This window comes from Diadema setosum, chromosome 20, assembly GCF_964275005.1.
Source record: "Diadema setosum chromosome 20, eeDiaSeto1, whole genome shotgun sequence".
NCBI classification, from domain to species: domain Eukaryota; kingdom Metazoa; phylum Echinodermata; class Echinoidea; order Diadematoida; family Diadematidae; genus Diadema; species Diadema setosum.
Window position 1 is genome coordinate 10172199 of NC_092704.1, and position 18852 is coordinate 10191050.

At 39.4% G+C, this 18852-nt stretch overlaps 1 protein-coding gene across 1 annotated transcript in view; it reads left to right on the plus strand.

The window, feature by feature from the left end:
- The window catches only part of LOC140243649 (uncharacterized), an 88122-nt gene extending 70181 nt beyond the window's left edge, over nt 1-17941 (plus strand). The window contains exons 10-12 of the mRNA XM_072323312.1: nt 1372-1635; nt 6541-8303; nt 17636-17941. Of these exons, the coding sequence (XP_072179413.1) occupies nt 1372-1635; nt 6541-8303; nt 17636-17656 (2048 nt within the window). The 3' untranslated portion in view covers nt 17657-17941. The remainder of the gene's footprint in view (nt 1-1371; nt 1636-6540; nt 8304-17635) is intronic.
- The last annotated feature ends 911 nt before the right edge of the window (nt 17942-18852 follow it).

Below are 18852 nucleotides of genomic sequence, written 5' to 3' on the forward strand. Positions count from 1 at the left end.
AAGGGGATGTTGATAGCTGAGTCGAGAGTGATGATGCATGAATGCACCAAATCAGTGAAAATCTAAAGGAGGTTGCACAAATGATGGGAAAGATGAAGATCTTAAAAATGTGGCTGCATCATCAAACACATCGCCCACTGGGATAATCATCATAGCCATCCAGGCTGTGTGACTGCAATAGTGCCTTTTTCAGTTGCTTTTTTCTCCCAAATGACATCAGATATGACTTTATTCATACATTTGTAGAAACGGTCTCGTAGGTTGAAAGACAGGACTGTGTGCATCAGCGGCAGCAAGGGCAGTTGTCTCCTTGCCCATTGTCCTAAATGAAAAAATAAAAACAAAAACAAAGTGGCTTCCTGAAAGAAATGCAAGAATGCAATGCCCTAGCTGACTTGTGAGCAGGGCTGTAGAGAAAATTAATCCTTTGAGAAGAATAATGTGAAAAAGTGGTATTTCAAAAAGTAAAAAACAAAAACAAAAACAAACCAAACATGAGAAAAGGGGTCTACAGAAGCACATCTTTGACTCATGAGTACATGGGCTGTTTTGAGATTCCCATGGAATGCCATGCTAGTTGACATACTGTTTTTTAAAATGGTCACAGCATGATAATCATGTAAAGTTTTCACTGCTATTCATTTTTTTTTCTTTTTTCCTGTTTGGTCATATCTCTTATTATTTGTTTGTATTTTCATATGAATTGAATCTGCCAAAATAGTTGGTTTATCTAATGGGTGAATGTATTTGAAAATGTTTTACAGATATGCCAAATTGATATCAAACACTGATTTTGGATTTTTTTTTTTTATATACTTGAGCATGCAAAGAAATAAGAAATGTGTATAGTGCTCATCATATTAATTTCTGGACTCAAATTTCTTTGAATAGTTCCCAGATTGATGATGATTACATTTTGCAACCTAGGATAAATGCGTGATTTCTCTTTCCGTTTTGATCAGGAATTGCTTGAATATGTGAAAATTTCTTATTGGAGACTTTAGAGAGGACAAACAGTATGACAGCAATCAAAAGAACAAGGGGTCTTTTAAAGTGAATAGAAATATCTTTCCAACACATTGCTTCTTTAACATTGTCTTTGGGGTGCCACTGGCTGCATATTATCTCAAATAAAGAAGTGCGTGATGACTTAGTGTCTTGATTCAGTCTTAGTCCATGATTTTTTTTTTTCATAGAATAGTATTTGTGAGTGAATCATATCAAAAGATCGTGCTGCAGATCAGTAGCAAGTGAGGAATGATGTGCGTTAATTTTAGTGGATGTCTCATGCGGTTTCCTGAGAAGTGAATGATGGAGAATACATACATCAGTGCTCACTTGCGTTTTCATCTCAAACGTCTCTTGCCACAGCCCTGACAGAGGACCTGGGTGCAGAGGAAGCAATCAGCGTGTCGGAGGTCAGCGTCGGCAGCAACGACCAATCACAGGTCCCCGCCGCCGAGGACCCAGAGTCTGGAGAGAAGATCAAAGTGGACGCGACGCTGACCGTCGGGGAGAGTGCAGAGGAGGAGGAGGGGGAGGAGGAGAAGGAGGTCGAAGAGGACCAGGAAGTGGTAGAAGCCGAGGAGACGGTGGTCGTCCAATCAGAACGCCCAACAGAGGAGGACGTGGAAGGTAAGTTGTAACTCGATTTTGCAGAAACAAAATGGCTGCCCACAACACTTAACCTATTACATTGTAGCCTGTTCATTTTTCTCTCTTTTTTTTTTTGGGGGGGGGGGGGAGGTTGTGTTGCATTTTTGTTCAATTTGGTTTATCTATGTTTCAATAAGTGCTCACAAGTTTTTGCTTTTTGAGAGGATATGCCATCGCTTGTGTTAACTTTTGACAGTTGTGACTAATACTAATGATGGTGCTATGTCCACTATGAAGGGACATAAATTTGTTTGCATTGTGCAACTAACAAAAAGTGTGCCTTTTGTGTGTAATATGTGTTCATTTTTATAGAATCTTGATGTTTTAATCTTTCTAACAGTGCTTTGTAGTCTATCTTAGCTTTCTATTGTTTGCAATTTCTGTTGGATTTGACCCATTTGGCATTAAAGATTATACCAATGCACTAACTAATGTGCCGTTTCTTTCTAGCATCTGTGTGATATGCTAATGGCTGAACAATATAAAGTGCATTAATTAACATGTGTTCTTTACTTTTCTGCTTGTCCAATAACCATTGATTTCCCCCCCCCAAAAAAAAATGACATGTTTTCTTTAAAAAACATACCCATCATGCAGTACCTCTGCAAATAATATGAAGCTACAGTTTGACTGAATAGAACTTCATCTACTAAGTTTTACTTGTTATTCACTTTTATTCAATGTTCATTATTTGATGTTATTATCATTTGTGTTTTCTTCATTTTATTTCATTTTATTTCATTTTATTTTATATATTGCCCGCACAGTTGATATACAGTACCTTATCTAACCCTGTCAGTGCATGTTTGGGAACACAATGTACATTTTGCTATTAGAATACACAAAGTAGCACACTTTATCTCTGTATACCATCAGTGCATGTGTCATAAAGTGCCCTGCAAGATCAGATAAAACTCCTAAATGTCAGATACTTCACGACCACTATTTCTAGGGGATATTAAGACAAGCATACCAAGTGAATGCAATCAATTGACTTGCGTAGGGACTTGCTTCCATATTGTCTCAGATTGTATGGTCAGATATACATGTATTTCACAGGGAGACGATTGAATTGAGATAGTACATGTCAATGAGAAAATGAAATTCATTGTAATTATTTCACGCGTATAGCTATATATTCTTAAAAATGCATCCCTCAGAGAATTATTACATTGTAATTATGCTTGCATTATTGAGATTTTTCAAATTTTGCAGACAGCTGACAGGTTTTTGCACATGGAAATTGGAAATAATCATAATGTTCATGTGAACACTTGCATAAAGTGCATTTCATATCATATAAATTTTTTACTCATCATTGGACTTATCATTTCAGGAATTTAAATTGCAACACTAGGCAAAATTGATTGCTGATAGCTTTCCATGAAGATGCACAATTTTTTTTTCTCTCATCGCACTCTCTTCAGATGTAATATAACAAGAGTGAAGTAAGATACAAAGATGAAATAAACCTATTTTTCCATGAAAAAAAAAAATAACTGCAAATCAAAAATGTTATAAACAAATGGTTTAAAATTTTCTTTTGCAACATTGATCAATCAAGACATGTGGAGAGAAATGTAGTTCCCAAGAGACATGGCAATTAAGAGATATTGTAAGGTTGAGCTGAAACAGTGACTGGGTACATGCGCATGCCAAAATCCTACAAATGCTTGACCAAAGAAAATTTGATGACCCAGGATTATGCAGACTTAGACACTGCGTGCTGATTGCAATCTTCAGTCATCCTAGTCCAGCCGCACTGAAGGACACTAGATTTATTCTTGATCACTTTCCTTTCAATATATATCGCACAGCTGTCGACTTTCTCTCTCCTTTACACGCTTTTCTCTGACTGTCACTGTCTTCACCCTCTGAGCATGATGCAAGCTATTGATGTTCTGTGTTTTCTCTCTGTCTCACGCTCCACCTTGCCAATCTCCCCGCACACCGCACTCTCCCTGCCCTGCCCTTAAAACGTGCCAACCCTCCAGTACTTTGCCAGCCTCAGCAACTAACCGCACCTACTAACACCATGTCCAGTAGTGAACACAACACCGCAGACACTAACAAACCAGATTTGCTGACAGGCACAAATGTGTCCGTAGTAGCTGCTGTTGTAGAGCCTCTGAGGCCTGTTGCAAAGCCGAGGAACTTTTCACAGATTTTGGTGGAGGGAAAGCAGCAAAATGACTGTGGTGGGTGGGACACGGTTAGTGATGCGAACCGTCACACCGGAGGACATCATGTCCATTCTGGAAACGTGCCACAAGATTCAAACTCTGCCAAACCCCCCGTTCCACGACCGAGGATGGGGCGCATTTCGTCCGAGCCTGAGCTAGGCGTGGGAGGCTCGGGTGGCAAAGGTGCGAAGCTCACCAAGCAGCTGTCTGCTGATCAGCAGCCTGGACTGTACCGGAAGAGAAAGGCGCCAAAGAGGCCCCCGCCGATTCAGGACAATGCCGCCCTCAGTGCCCTGCAGTCGGCATTCCTGCAGGCACTCAGTCAGCAGAGCAAGAACGCTTTGGCCAACAAGGTTTCTACAGCTCCTGCAATGAAGCTGAGACCCAGTCGGCCCCCTCCCCTCCCTCCGTCCTTCAGAAAGGAGAGGAGTTCATCGACCACCGAGAGCCGTTCGGGACAGGCACCGCCCAAGCACCTCGCACCTCGAAGCGCATCCGAATCAGAGTTGAAGCTTGCAACAGCAGGAGTTCTTGCTCCCACACAGCAACCAGGCAAGGGTCATGGAGGTGTGGGTAATGACGCCAGGCCAGCGGTGCCACCCAGGAGAAAGAAGAAGTCCTCTTCAGACATTGATGGAAAGGGACGTCTTCAGGACGACAAAAGTGATGTGTCAAAGAATAAGCTCCCTTCTTCACAGACCCTCAAGTACTCAGAAGCTGCTGGCAGGAGTGCTGTCCCACCAGTCCCTGCAGCCAGAATGAGGAAGCAAGAGAGTGCGGATGCAAAAATAGATGCAGTACGTCCTGATTCCAAAGCATCTATTGATGCTGAAAGGACAGTGAAGTCTCAGAATTGTCCAAAGGGAGATATTGCTACTGTACCAAAGAAATCCAACCAAATTCAAGTCAGAGCAGAGATTGTTGCTCCTCCTACTCGTGTACAAGAACAAAACGCTTTGCCACCAGTTGATGGAAACATCACGGCAGCCCAAAATTCTTCGGGATCAATAATTCCCATGCAGAAGACTTCCTCCGTTGCGAGAGAAGCATCCACCAAGCTGGGGCCTGCACAGAACGACTCAAACCCATCGAGCGAGAACCTTGAAGATGTGCTCAGACGCCGACTCCGAGGTTTGCATCGTTCTGTGCGGCTGGAGGAGAGCTTTGATGCTTCCATGAGCAATGACGATGTCTTCCTCGACGATTCTTTCGGAGATGCTTCGTCAGGGCCGAATGCTCGCAGCTCTGATCATCTCAGCTCCACGCATGACTCGACCGACGTTCAACCGCCTGCGGCATCTGGCCAACCTCCGCAAGAAGCTGTGGAGGGAGCAACGTCGAAGAGGGTGCCTTCAGGATTAGAGGGCGGGGAACCAGAACCGGTGGTGTTAGTGGATAGTGTGACATCACCCACCTCTGTCTCTCCTGTCCTTCCTGAAAAGGTCAAAGGTCAGCCCACTCTCGTCATTGTCACTTTACTTTTCACTCCACAAACTTCACTTTCACCGCTGCGCCGCTCCAATCCCAAAGAATACACATCTAGGCCACTTCACACTTTTTTTTCCATACAAGACAATCAGTCACATTGTTGAGAGGCAAACACCTTGCATGAAGCCCGATGCTTTCATTTCATTATGAAATAAAAAAAAAAAATATGGGCATGAAAAGTGTAGCATGCAGTGGTATGAGATGTGGGTGTTGTGTATGCTATTTATCTATCCATCTATGGAATGAGGGTATTGATGTTCTTATATTGTTAAGACAAAATGTCTAATATTTTCGTAAAAGCATGCTCTTTTTGAAAGCTACAAATATGTATCAGTGATCCAACAAATCTGATGTGCATGCTAACTGCTGTGATAAAGGAAACACAGTTTTCACATTCATTTAGAGGTGTAAACAAGTGCCTTTTCCCAGGAAATGTTAATACTTCTGCTTTATCTCAAATAGAGTTTGTGGTTTGCATTATGCATAGGCCTATATATTGTAGATGCTTTTAACTTTCCAAAGCTGCATGACCTATCAAATCTTTGCTTTACTAGCAAACTATGCAATGCATTTATCCCATATCATTTTTGCTCCCATCCATATTCTATGTATGACATCACATTATCATTAGAATAGCTATACTTAAGCTTTTTCATCTATGTGTGGGAAGTTTTGGTTCTTCTAATTTCGTTCATAACATCCATTCACTTTTTTTTTTTAAGTTCAAATGGCAAATTTATTGTGCTTTTTTTCTGACTCAATGTCATTTATATGATTTCGCTGAGTTGAATTTCTTTCATGTGCTGTCTTGTTCAGGTCACACAGTCGTCAATGCTAAAAGTTTAATCCTAGGAATTTTGAGTTAATGTAATAACACTTAGCATGCAAATTGCAGTTGTATTTGAGGCCTTTTTTTCAGCATTCTGTGTATGGGAACATACATGTATAGTATGCAGCATTATTTTGCTTTTCTTAAAAACTGTGTCTTTTCCTATTTTTCTATGTAGCATGCAATTACTTTTGCACGGAATCAATGTGCCTTTGTTCTTGCAGTGTAGTTTCTGTCTGAATAGAAAATGTACTTCTGATATTTTTCTCCCTAACTCGATCTTTGTGATCAAAGATGATGAGATAATGTAGCTTAAAGCGTTAAGTGCTAAATGAAGCATACAGCCCTAACCCTCAGCCCTGTTCGATTCTTGCTTTATTGCAGAAACCTCAGATATTTTAGACAAGCGAGCCGCTCTAACACGCATGATGAAACTGAGCCTGGATGACGATAGCAATGAGACGACAAGTTACTCCCCCACCCCTCAGGGAGAGGAGTCAGACAGTGTCCTGGAGGAGAAATCCCTGACGGCCCTCGCGGCTCCCGTGAGTAGACAATCACTGGATGATGCGGTGTCTGAGAGCAAGGCAGAGGATGTTGTCCAGGATACTGCGGAAGAGATGGAGGAGAAGATGGAAGACCTAGCAGAAGATGTGGCACAGGAGACAAGAGAGAAAGAGGCAGAAGAAGTTGATGACAAGGATGTTGAGATGAGCAAAGATGCCAAAGAGGAGGAGAAGGTTGTCACAGAAAAAGAACAGAAAGTGGAAGAAAAGCCAGATGATGCCGAGATAAAAGATGGAGATGGAGAGAAAGAGGAAGATCAGAAACAGGAGAATAAGGAAGATGTCTCGGTTGACAAGGAGCAGGAGACTGCCAGTGAGACTGTGAAGGTAGAGCCCGGGCAACCCAGCATGCAGCAACTTACCGAACAATACAAGCAACTCCAGCAACAGATGGCCATGTTGCAGCAACAGCTAATGGCGAATCCCTCAGCGGCGCACATGGCGGCGAATCCGGGCATGACCTACCAGATGCAGCAGATGCAGCAGCAGCAGATGCAGCATCAGATCATGCTGCAGCAGCAGCTGTTGTTGCAACAGCAGCAACAGCAGCAAGTCATGATGCCACCCCAGGCACCGTACATGATGGTGCAGCAACCGGCTGGAGGTGTCCTCATGTCCCCACCCCAGATGGTCTATACCCCAATGGGCATGCAGCCCATGCCTGTCTATGGCCAGATGACACCCCCGCAAGCAATCAGCACCCCTATGGAGCAGGCATCGGCATCGCCAGTGGTGGCGCCGCCAGTGGTGGCGCCAGAAAAATCTGCCGAGGATTCAGGGAAGTCGGGCAGTGATGAGGCTGATGCCCCGCTGAAAGAAGACTCCCCAAAAGTCGATCAGATGGTGGAAGCAATCCCAGAAGACACTCCCACTAAGCCGCAAACATCTGCCCAGGCAGCTGCAAGTGGCAGACGGAATGTCTTTGCTGACATTCTCAAGAAGAAGAACAACCCAAAAGCCTCATATGTCCTCTCCGCCCAACGAGAGGCCCAGCGGCAACGTAGTGACTCAAACTCCTCCCTCAACTCATCATCATCTTCTTCAAAAGATGACAGCGTCAGTGGTAGCATGTCAACGAGCCTGAGCACCTCAAAGACTGACTCAAGAACTGAAACAACTGCTCCCCCACCAGAAGCCAGAAGGCAGGAAAGTATTGAACTTGTCACCAACGGTCTTTCACCTACATTACCCACTCCACCTGAAACTCCCGAAGCATCACCAATCCGAGATGATGCTACACCCACCACCCCACCCAAACCAGACTCTCCCGTCTCCCCAACCTCACCCCACAACTCATCCAATGACGAAAGCAATAACAATACCTCCAAGTCCATGACGGTTGACACCGATGTGCAGCCAACAGTCCCAGTGCAAAACCCTAAACATGACCCCGTCCTCCCCCTCCCAACTGACAATAATGCAAAGAAAGCCCCGCCCCCTATCAGACCCAAACCTCAGGTGGGACCACGGCCGTATCGACCTGCCTCCATGTACGCAAGGATTGGCGAAGGTGCCCCTGATTCACAGGTGGAGACATCCAAGTTCTCAGCCCACGCCCGGAAAGTTGCTGATTTGAGATCCGTAAGTATTTTAGAGCTCCATATCTTGTTTGAAACTTTGCTCCAAATATTAGTGAACAGTATCCAAGGCAAACTCAATTTAGCAGTTTCATATATTGTATAGTAGAAAAGAGGCCACAAGAGAAATTAGAAATCCAAGCACAAATCTTGTAAAGCTGACACAGTTTCCACACCTAGCCTGATTAAATCTTGTAAGATTGTACATGATTCATGCGAGCAATGGAGCGGAAAGACTAGTGCTGGTAGTTGACATCAATCTATAGGTATCATAAAAGGTGCCAAGCAAAAGTATCTAACAATTTTTGGAGTGAAACAGCTGCTAATAAAAGTTTCCTTCAGTCATTTGGTAAATGCATATCCATGTGACATTTTCACTGGCAGCAAACTGTAAAACCAATCTTACACGCATCTCAGACTCTGCCCCAGCGTAGCAATTTAGACCAGCATTTAATGGCAATAACAGTGTGTTTATGGTACTTAGATCCACTGTTTATATATATATATTATACTCTTGGATTGGTGTGCTTCTGTTTATCCTAGGCCTGAAGTGGGAACAGTATTCAGTGAGCCACCGTGTATCACAGTTAACATTTTCTCTGATTGACGATCCTGTCTGTCTGGCACTCAAATGTCCTATGGCTTTATAGATGTGCCAGATAATAGGAGCTTTAAAAACTTATTGTAAATTATCACAATTCTTACTCTAAAGAAATATCATTGTACATTCCAATAATCATTATTTTGTGGCTTTATAGAAAAGTGTTTGTTCATCCTTGGGGAAAAAGTAAAATTATGCCAAGGTTTTTTGATAATGAAAATTTGTAGACAAATGAGCTGTTGAGCTGGGGGAAATCTTTTTGACTTTGTCTGATACATGTGTGTTGACCCCATAATATTAAAAGAGTGAAATTGAGCTAATTTTTATGACTTCGCCTTGAATATACCTACTGATTGTTTGAGAAGGAACTTGATACTCATGATGTATTGACATGGTGTGCTGAGTTTGAATCGCTTGACTTCTGATCCCACTTCAGATTCCCATGTTTAATACCTTTAATCACCAGCCCCTCCCCACATGTCCTCTCATTTAAAGGGAGTCTGTATTTCTGTTTTCTGTATGGCTGTAGCATATATTCCACTAAGTATTTGTGTATAGTTCCTTCTTCCCCCTTTCAATTGACTGTAGAATTCATTTTGGCTCAATAGTGCTGAATACACAGTCCATTCTTTTTTATATCCATAAGAAATATACTCTGCAAAGAAAGTAAAGAAATGGATCACTTTCATGTGTGCAACAAATGATTATTTTCTCAAAAATATTGTACATTTCAAAAAGGCATTTTCTCAAACTTATAGATTGGAGTAATTTGATATCTTGCACATTTCCCGTGAAGTGTTCTTCCACAGAAGTAAACAGATTTCATGTGATGCTTGGGAGATTTTTTTCCCCACACAACAATCAAAATGCTTTATAGTCGTTTTCAGGAATATGATCAGATGAAACAAAATATTTTTTCTTACTGACTCTTTATGTTTTCAGTGATTGACCAGTTATTGTCAGGGAGAATTGTTCATAAAGTTTTACACGGGACCTATACGACTATCATGTCCATAATTTTACCATTGTTTTGATCGTGTTTTGCAGTACCAGCATGGTTAAAAGCCAGCATATATCAAGTATTATCTATATGCTATTCATCTATTGTAGAAGTAGAGTGCTGACTGCCGTGACTACCAAAGAAGCAAAGTTTGCATTTATTATCTCTTACAAAACTTACCCAGCTCTCCCCCTTCCCTTCCACCTTCCATCTCCCCGTCTGCCGTCCAATGCCCCCTCCCACCCACCCCCCCCCCCCCTTGAAAGTATAAATGTGAACTTAAGAAGTTATGTCACATTACATTTTCCCCTGGAATATCCCCTCTATAATCCACTTTTCTCACTAAGCTGTTTCACAAGGACATATTTAACAAGGTATAATAAGTGTAGATATTACAGAAATGAGCATTTACATAAATTCAAGAAAAGTCCCACATGAAAAATCTCTTACTCAGTCACTCTCAGATATTGTTGGTTATCTGCAAAAGTTTTGGGCAGATTTCCCTCTTGTTTGAAGAAGCTTTCTTTTCCAATCCTTGGTGCAGGCATTTGAGTAAGAAAAATATGGCAGAAGTCGTCGATAACAGAGGGTAGGTAGTGGACAAATGTGAAAGTGTGTGGTCTACTGCACTGGTTTGTTTCAAAGATTCATATCATTTTCCTTTTTTTTTTCCTTCCTTCCTTCTGTCTCTGCCTTACTTGAAGACTCTTTTTTGTAACTCAAGCTTTCATTTTTGTTTCTATAGGAGATATCCAAACCTTCAAACCATTTCTGCTTTCATGAATCAATCATTGATGTGCACAATTTCTCGCTCCCCACCCCCCTCCCACTCTGCACCCTGCCCATGCCAGCCCACATAGTATCAATGTGATTTGTGCGTTCCGAAAAGACTTAAACGAGTTGGTGGTGTATGCACTTGCAAATGTTCATTGCATTGATGTGTGCCAGGAGTTGTGTGACTGCAGTAATGTGCAACTAGTAAAACTGCAGTGATGGATTGGACTCCATCTGCATTTACACTTTGATAGATAGTTGTGGTTATCGTCTTCAATTTCTCTGCACAGACACTGTCATGGAAAACATAAATTAAATGAAAAAATTGTTTAATTGGTCAGTGTGGTCTTTGATGGTGTTGCTTTCAGCTCAGTTTTCAAGCTTTATTCTTCGTGCCCCAGTTGATCAAATTGTGCAAAGTATCTTTGCTTCTCCCTATTCGGTTTGTCAAGTCATGCTTCTTGCAAAGTCTCTTTCTTTTAATATGTTTTTTATAGCAGTTTTATGAATATAGATTTCCACTGTGTAAAAAGTCAGATGTGAATATTGAGGACATGATTAGGTATGACAGTTGAATTCAAGTTATCTATTTGATGTGTTCAGATACAATGGAATGACAGATGTATGTATAGAGAATTACTCCAATTCCTTGTTTGTGTGTGTGTGTGTGTGTGTGTGTGTGTTAACCACTACAGCAGTTTTAAGAAGATGGAATTGAGTGTGTGCGATGTTTGTGGCATCATCTATTCATTGTGATTCCAGTAGTCATTTGGTAAAATGCTTCAAATTGCAGTATCCAAATAATCTGGTACCATATGGTACAATATCTGATATTGGTATGGTTTTACTTGTATATTTCACTTTTTTTTGAAAGTCTAAAAGTTTATTGACAATGGATGAACAGGCTTTAGCTCAGATACAATGGTGAACAGAAACATTCTGTATGCAGTCTTGAATTAACATCAAACACATTGTCTTGTATTTTATACTTGATGGCCTGGGAAGATGTCAGTGCTCAAATTTCAGATCATTTCAACTACATCATTCAAAACGCTAAGGGGTGATGAAATGGTCCTATATGTAAGCAGAGAATGAACACGGAAGGCCTTAACTGCCAAGCTCTTTCAAATGTAAACTGCATGAATTAAGTAGCTTGGATGGACTTTCAAATCTTTGTCAACATTATATTCTTTTTATTCCTCACAGTGTGAACGTAGAAATCTTTCGTCAGACTTGTATGTTTTTGCTGATAATTTGAAAAGGAGTAAGATCACCGAGTCAAGTTGCAAATATGTTCTTTTTTTTACGTCTACCTGCAGACTTTCAATTCTTGCAAGTAAATCAGGTAATGAATGAACTCAGAGCTTGTTTTTACTAATACATAGTCCTCAGGAAAAAACAAAGCCACAAAATGTGGTATGATGGATTTGTTGTTACCAGTAGAATGGGTGAGGGGCTTTAACCACTTGATTGCTAGTCAGTAGTTAAAAGGGTGCAAGGATACTATCCATTATTGATTAATTTCCTTTTCTTGGTTTTGTTTTATTAACTTGCATTTTGAGATTCATGTCAGCTTTTTACCCCTGATAGAGTCATATAACTCTCTGCTTTGCTGATGACAAAACAAGAACAACAACAAACCAACCAGTTCTTCAGCTGATGAGTTCATACTGATCTGCTTGAAAATAGAAAATGGCCTTAACTAACTACTTTTCCTGCTTTGCTCTTAACCTGAGATGACATCAGATTCATCAAGATTTTATTAGTGAAGTTTACACACTGTGACTTCAATTTTTGACTAACTCAAGCCATTTTTTTTTTTTTTTTTTTTTGGTAGACAGATGTTTACATTACCGGGACCATTTATTTTGTATGCCTTAGAGCAATACCTTGACTTCATGGGGAATTTTAGTGATGAGATGATTAACCATCATTCAGATTTGTAGTTTTTCGGTGATTAGGTTGAACTCAACTAGGGCTCTCATTCTGAAATTAATTTAATTACTTTCCATAATCTTTCTGTGGCCTTCTTACACACAAGTGCTTTAGTGAAGAGTGAAAGTATTCTGACAATGATTCCCATCATATCCTTTTGTGAAAGGGAATTTTCTTTTAAGAGATAAAGCAAACGTGTTTAGTATAAATCAATAATATGTCATTACTTTATGTGGTTATTTGTTTATTAATTTAGTCAATATATTTATGTACCTATTACAGTAAATACAAGTAATTACACAATGATATTCATTTAGTCAATATATTTATGTACCTATTACAGTAAATACAAGTAATTACACAATGATATTCACCTTCACATGAAATTGCTAGCAAAGTTTCCTGCATGTTATATTGTTTCTATCATTATGTACTCTTTGGGGTTTGGGTTGTTTATATACACAAGAACAGATATGAAATAAATTTACAGGTATTGAAGGGTAGAAGTATATAACACCTTTTCAATTATCACTACACTTTGGATGAGAGCTTTCTGTGACTGCAGGTGAAATCTTTGCCTAGTAGGTTAAGGAATATTATGGTGGTTTATAAACATTTATCAATATATATATCTATGCACCAAAATTCATACCTATCTTTTGATAGAAATCATGAGATGTATATAATGGTACAACAATACAATAGTGCGAAGTGTTTCATTATCTGTTAAAGACTTGAATTATTCAATGCAAATAATTGATGGAATATTTGTACCAACCTGTATCAAATTTTAGGCAAGAAAATATTAATGTCACAGATATTTACAATCAGTGACAATGCAATGCTTGTCCAACCATAGTGGGCAATGTTTTTTCTTCTTCTTTTTTCTTTTTCTCATTTTTTTTTCACTGAACCTGTAGGAACCAGCCATATCATGATTCATACTTTCACAATAGTTGAAGGAATTTGTATCTATCATGCACTGCTCACACACCACGGCACAGCCAGCCAATTTAACCCGTTGAGGACATGCTGATTTTGCTACGACATGCATTTCCCATAGACACTTGCCCGAATATACTCAGGACTCATCCTCAATGGGTTAAAAAGCATGCCAATCATCATTGCAATGCCAGAGCTTCACTATTTTTACCTTTCCTCTATCCATTTTCCCTCTTGAATGTCGGCCAATATCATTCCTATGAAATGAAATCTTGTCCTGAAGAACAAAATTTTGGATTGAACGCCACCGCTGCTTTTTTTTTCCCTTCAGTCCCTCTCATGAAGAAGTGTGTGTTGGTGTGTGCTTAGGGATGACATCTTTTTTTCCCTCTTTTTTCTTCTTCTTCTTTTTTTTTTTTTTTTTGATGGTTATGTTCTATCTTGCTTGAGCAAAGCTTTCGGTCAATGCTGTCTGTAGTTGTGGAATTCTGTGAGGCTGTTTTTCAGGAAATTGCCTCCTTAAACAGTATATTAAGTTCCCCCATCCTCTGCCTTATAACAAAAACCTTTTAAAGGTTAGACAGAAAAAATGCTGTTTTAATGTGGAATTCCTGATCACTGCATATTGAGGTCTCCAGTTATATAATTAATGTCAAACTGACTATTGACCAGTGAGAAATGTCAGGAATGTATTTTTTTTTTTTTTTTTTGAGTAGGGCCTACATCTTCCCATATCTTAAATGATGAAAAATGTATGTGAAGTACATAAACATTTATGTAAAACAGTAGACATAGAAATGCTAATCTGTAGTTATTTGCAACAACTCTAGCATTGAAAACTTTGATAGACATGGCTCTCATGAGCTAAGATCTTCACTTGTTGACTTGGTCTTATTGATAATTTAGACTTTCCCAAATTATAGAGCATCAAACACAATTGCTAGTGTTCTCACCTTTTCATGCAGTGTGCTGTTCATATGGCATGTACCACAATTGTGTCTTCCTCAAGCATATGTAGTGTATGTGTCTGTGTGTGTCAGAAAAGTGAAATTGAACATGCCATTGCCATGTTGAGCCCCCTTCTGTATATGCCACAAAATCGGTAGCTATTAGAAAAGCACTCAACAGTTCTGCACATGCACTGTCATTTCAGTGAGAAGACATTACATTCCGGCACATGTCATTCTACAAGTTGATATATATATATAGTCTCCTTTTTTGGGGGACACTTTTTCAATCAAGTGATCATGCCCTACCACTAAGAGTTGTGTGTGATCATAAGATAGGTCATAGTTTTCAAGCTGCACCATGGTAAATATTTAGAGTGTATGTATGTGTGTTTGTGATTGTGTGTATATAAATAAAGTTTATAGACTACTTGCTTTTATAGTGCTTTACTGATCAACTTATTCAGTATAAACATTTATCAATATACGATCCCTATCGTGAAAATCTTAGGTGTACAGAAAACTTCAAAGCTTCTGTTATGCCTTCTTACTACCTCAAACTGTAAATTACAGATAAATATTATGTGATTTTCAGCCTGTCCCAGAGCCAATAATTAGTTTGTTGTAGCTGCTTTTAGCTGCATTTGTTGCTTATGTGCTTGCAAAATTGGAGAGAAATCTGACTTCACCCTTTGTCTATGCAAACCTGGTTGGTCCTGTATAAAGTCTTTGGATATTTCAGAATTCTTTAGGGAGAAGGTATTGTTTGTCTGTGTGTGTATGTCTGTCTGTCTGTGTGCTCTTTCCCTTCATGCAACAAACGTAAAGCTTTCCAAATTTTTATTCAGTTTTGTTCAAATTGTCAGTGTTTTGCTAGATGACAAGTTAAGTTTCACTCTTCGCTCTCAGACTATTAAACTTTTAAACTGGTCAGGAAAATTCCCTTGAATTGTGCAGAGGTTTGATTATCGCCCCATTTCCTGCATGAATTTTGCATGATTTTTAAAGAAATCCGCTGTCTAGAAATGTTCTGCATGCTTTGATCAATATGCATTTTATATTTCACTTTAGTCAGCATGCATTCCCTTTGGTAAGTAGAGGAGAGTGAAGCAGCTTTGGAGTTCACTAGCATGCCCCATAAAAAAATTTGTTTGCTGTGTCAGATAACGTGTTTGGATTGCAGTGCAAAAGTTTAGTGCATTTCTCATTTTTACCTTGTGTGGATATTTGCCTTAAGTCTGTAAAATGAGGGCAAAAAAAGGTGAGGTAGCTTGATGAATGTGATACATTTATGGAGTATTACCCACTTTCAATGTTGAAAATGTAAATATATATATATTTTTTAAAACTTGTCGGTAATTCATATCTTATTTTTATGTGTTTTAAAGTCCACAATGATGAATTTACACTGGCCCTTTGAACCCCGATGGAATGTGTATTAAATCAAAGTGGGAATGATACTGTGATTCAGTGGCTCATACAGTTCAATGTTCAAGGGTGTCATAAAGTTCTCATAATGGCTTTTGATCTTCTCGGTGAAAGAATTATTGCATATTCTAATGAGAAATTGGTCTTAATTTAGAATATGTGTCGTAAGTGATATTTCCTGTTAGTGGAAAAATGAGCAAACAAAATGGGATTCCATCGGGATATTTCTGTCAGTTTCGTACTGATCAAAGAGCTACCCTATTCTCCTATATCTCCATATTTAGAATATTATCTGCAAGATCGTATGACTTGATATTTTTTTACCAAAATTACTATATCTTGAAGATTGATTTTCATTTTTTATGCCTCCGCCACGAAGTGGTGCCGGAGGCATTATGTTTTCGGGTTGTCCGTCCGTCCGTCCGTCCGTCCGTCCGTAATGAATTTTGTGGACAAGGTAACTATCGAAACCTGTTGAGGTATCCTAATGAAACTTGGCATGTATGTGTATTAGGGGGTGAAGTTGTGCCTATCAACTTTTGGGTGCACATGCTCGAGGTCAAAGGTCAAAAGGTCAAGGTAAAATACATAAAATTTCACTATTTCCACCATATCTATTGAATGCCTGAAGATATTTTCTTGAAACTTAGTGTATACATGTTTTACCCAATTAAGATTCTCTGGTGAAAGTTTGGGTCATTAGGTCAAAGGTCAAAGGTCAAAAGGTCAGGGTCAAATACATAAAATTTCACTATTTCCACCATATCTATTGAATGCCTGAAGAGATTTTCTTGAAACTTGGTGTATACATGTATTACCCAATCAAGATTCTCTGGTGAAAGTTTGGGTCATGAGGTCAAAGGTCAAAGGTCAAAAGGTCAAGTAAAAATATTAAAACTTCTTTTTTTTTCTCCGTACCTTGGAAAATTGTTCAAGGTATCTTCATGGAACATAGTATATACATGTACTGACTGGAAGTGATTATCTAGAGAATGTAGGGTTCATGGGGTCAAAGGTCAGGGGTCAAAGGTCAAGTGCAAGACTTCAAAATTTTACTATTACCCTCATATTTATGCAATGCCAGCAGGGTTATTTTTTTACACTTGGTGTATGCGTGTGTAACTTAATAGAAATTCTCTGGAAAGTTTTTTTTTTTCTCTTTTTGCCTCAAAGGTCAAAAGGTCAAAGATCAAGTGAAAGTGCTGAACTAACTTTTTCCTCCATATCTCGGAAGTGGCTCAAGTTACCTTGAAACTTAGTACATATTATGCATGTTCTACCTGAAAGTAATTATCTTATGAATTTTAGGGTCAAGGGCCAGATGAAAATGGCAACAATTTACTATTCAATTCAGAAATTGCACTTTTTCTCCACACCTGTACCTTGAAAATTACTCAATGCCTAAATGTATGAATGGGTCAAAGTCAAGTTAAAGTCCTTAAATCCCTAGATACATGCTCTCCTATTCATTCAATTAAACCTACGTCAAGGAAGGTGAACATTCAACACATTTGTGACAAACTTGTCATTCCAATATTTTGCCAATTTTGTGAAAATGTAATCACACAGTGTCCACATGTACTATCTAGACCTATTGGGAAAATCATCCATTATGGCGGAGGCATACCAGTCGCCAAAGCGACATTTCTAGTTTAAAATATTTTTGGCAATGGTTTCACACTTTCATCCTTTGTGTTACCTTTATGTAGATGTTTATGCTGGGGAAGTGAAGGTCCGGGATTCAATATTCCCTCTCAGATGCGAGAAGACGGAGACGACGCGCTTCTGACGGGGAACCGCAAGGGATTGTCGACCTATTTGACAGAAGGAGAGGAATGAATGCAGGAAATCACGCAGGTTTCAAACTGCATCCGGTGCCACCACTGTCGCAGTGACTAGACGTGGAATCAAACAAGGAATATTCTTATTTTTGTTTCTGTGGATCGAATCTGACCAATCAGGAAGACTTTTGAGAGCTCTCTGAGCATCACCCTCATGCCAACCTCTGGATGGATCACTCTTTTTGTTTTGTTTTGTTTTTGTGTATTCTTATTCCTGCTCGGACTTGTATCCTTGAGGAGAGGTGAGAGCAATTAGAAGCAGGACTTAAGAGGACCTCACATTTTCGTTGCAGACATCGTTTCTAGATCCAGAGACGTTACCGGAAGTCAGCACATCAAGCTCATGGTTTGTTTTGTTTCGATTCGTTTTTTTGTTGCTGTTTTTTTTTTTTGTTACTATGCTGTGGGATGAATACAAACACTGGAGCAACAAGCAAAAAGGTGGAATACCCAGTTGCCTGCTGGTTAGAATCCTCTACAAGCTTTAAAGGTGGACATGGCTCTCAGAAATACTCAACTGACCACGCTTTTTTTCTCCGCCACCCTGGCCATGTTACGCTGGCAAGATATGCACACATTGTACTTACTAATATACACTCATCTTTATCCTCTTTGCTGACTGATGGTTGAGTGTATGTCAACTCTCCCTCCAATGGAACACTATCTGGTGCCACAAATTCTTTAACATGCTGTCTGCAAACATGCATGTATTTGATACAGACTCTTATATACTCCTTGTATATATCGCAAGTCTGATTTCTCGCTTATCCGGACTTCCCAATAATTTCGCATATGGTTAAATTTGCAGCAGTGGAGTACAGAAATGGATGAAGAAATGTATGCATGCGCGTCACATTCATGTCAGAATCAGAGTAAATATCGTTGCGTGTTGATAAATAAAGTTTAAGGAGTATCAACGGACTTGTAAAATTCATGAATATAACAACAACAAAAAAAAACAGAAAAATATATAGCATATACCACACTTAATGTATGCATTGAGTATCCAAAGATTGAGTGTCATAAAAATTAAGAGGCTTTTAACAAAGGATATCACTGCATCAGGGAGATTAAATTATTTTAGT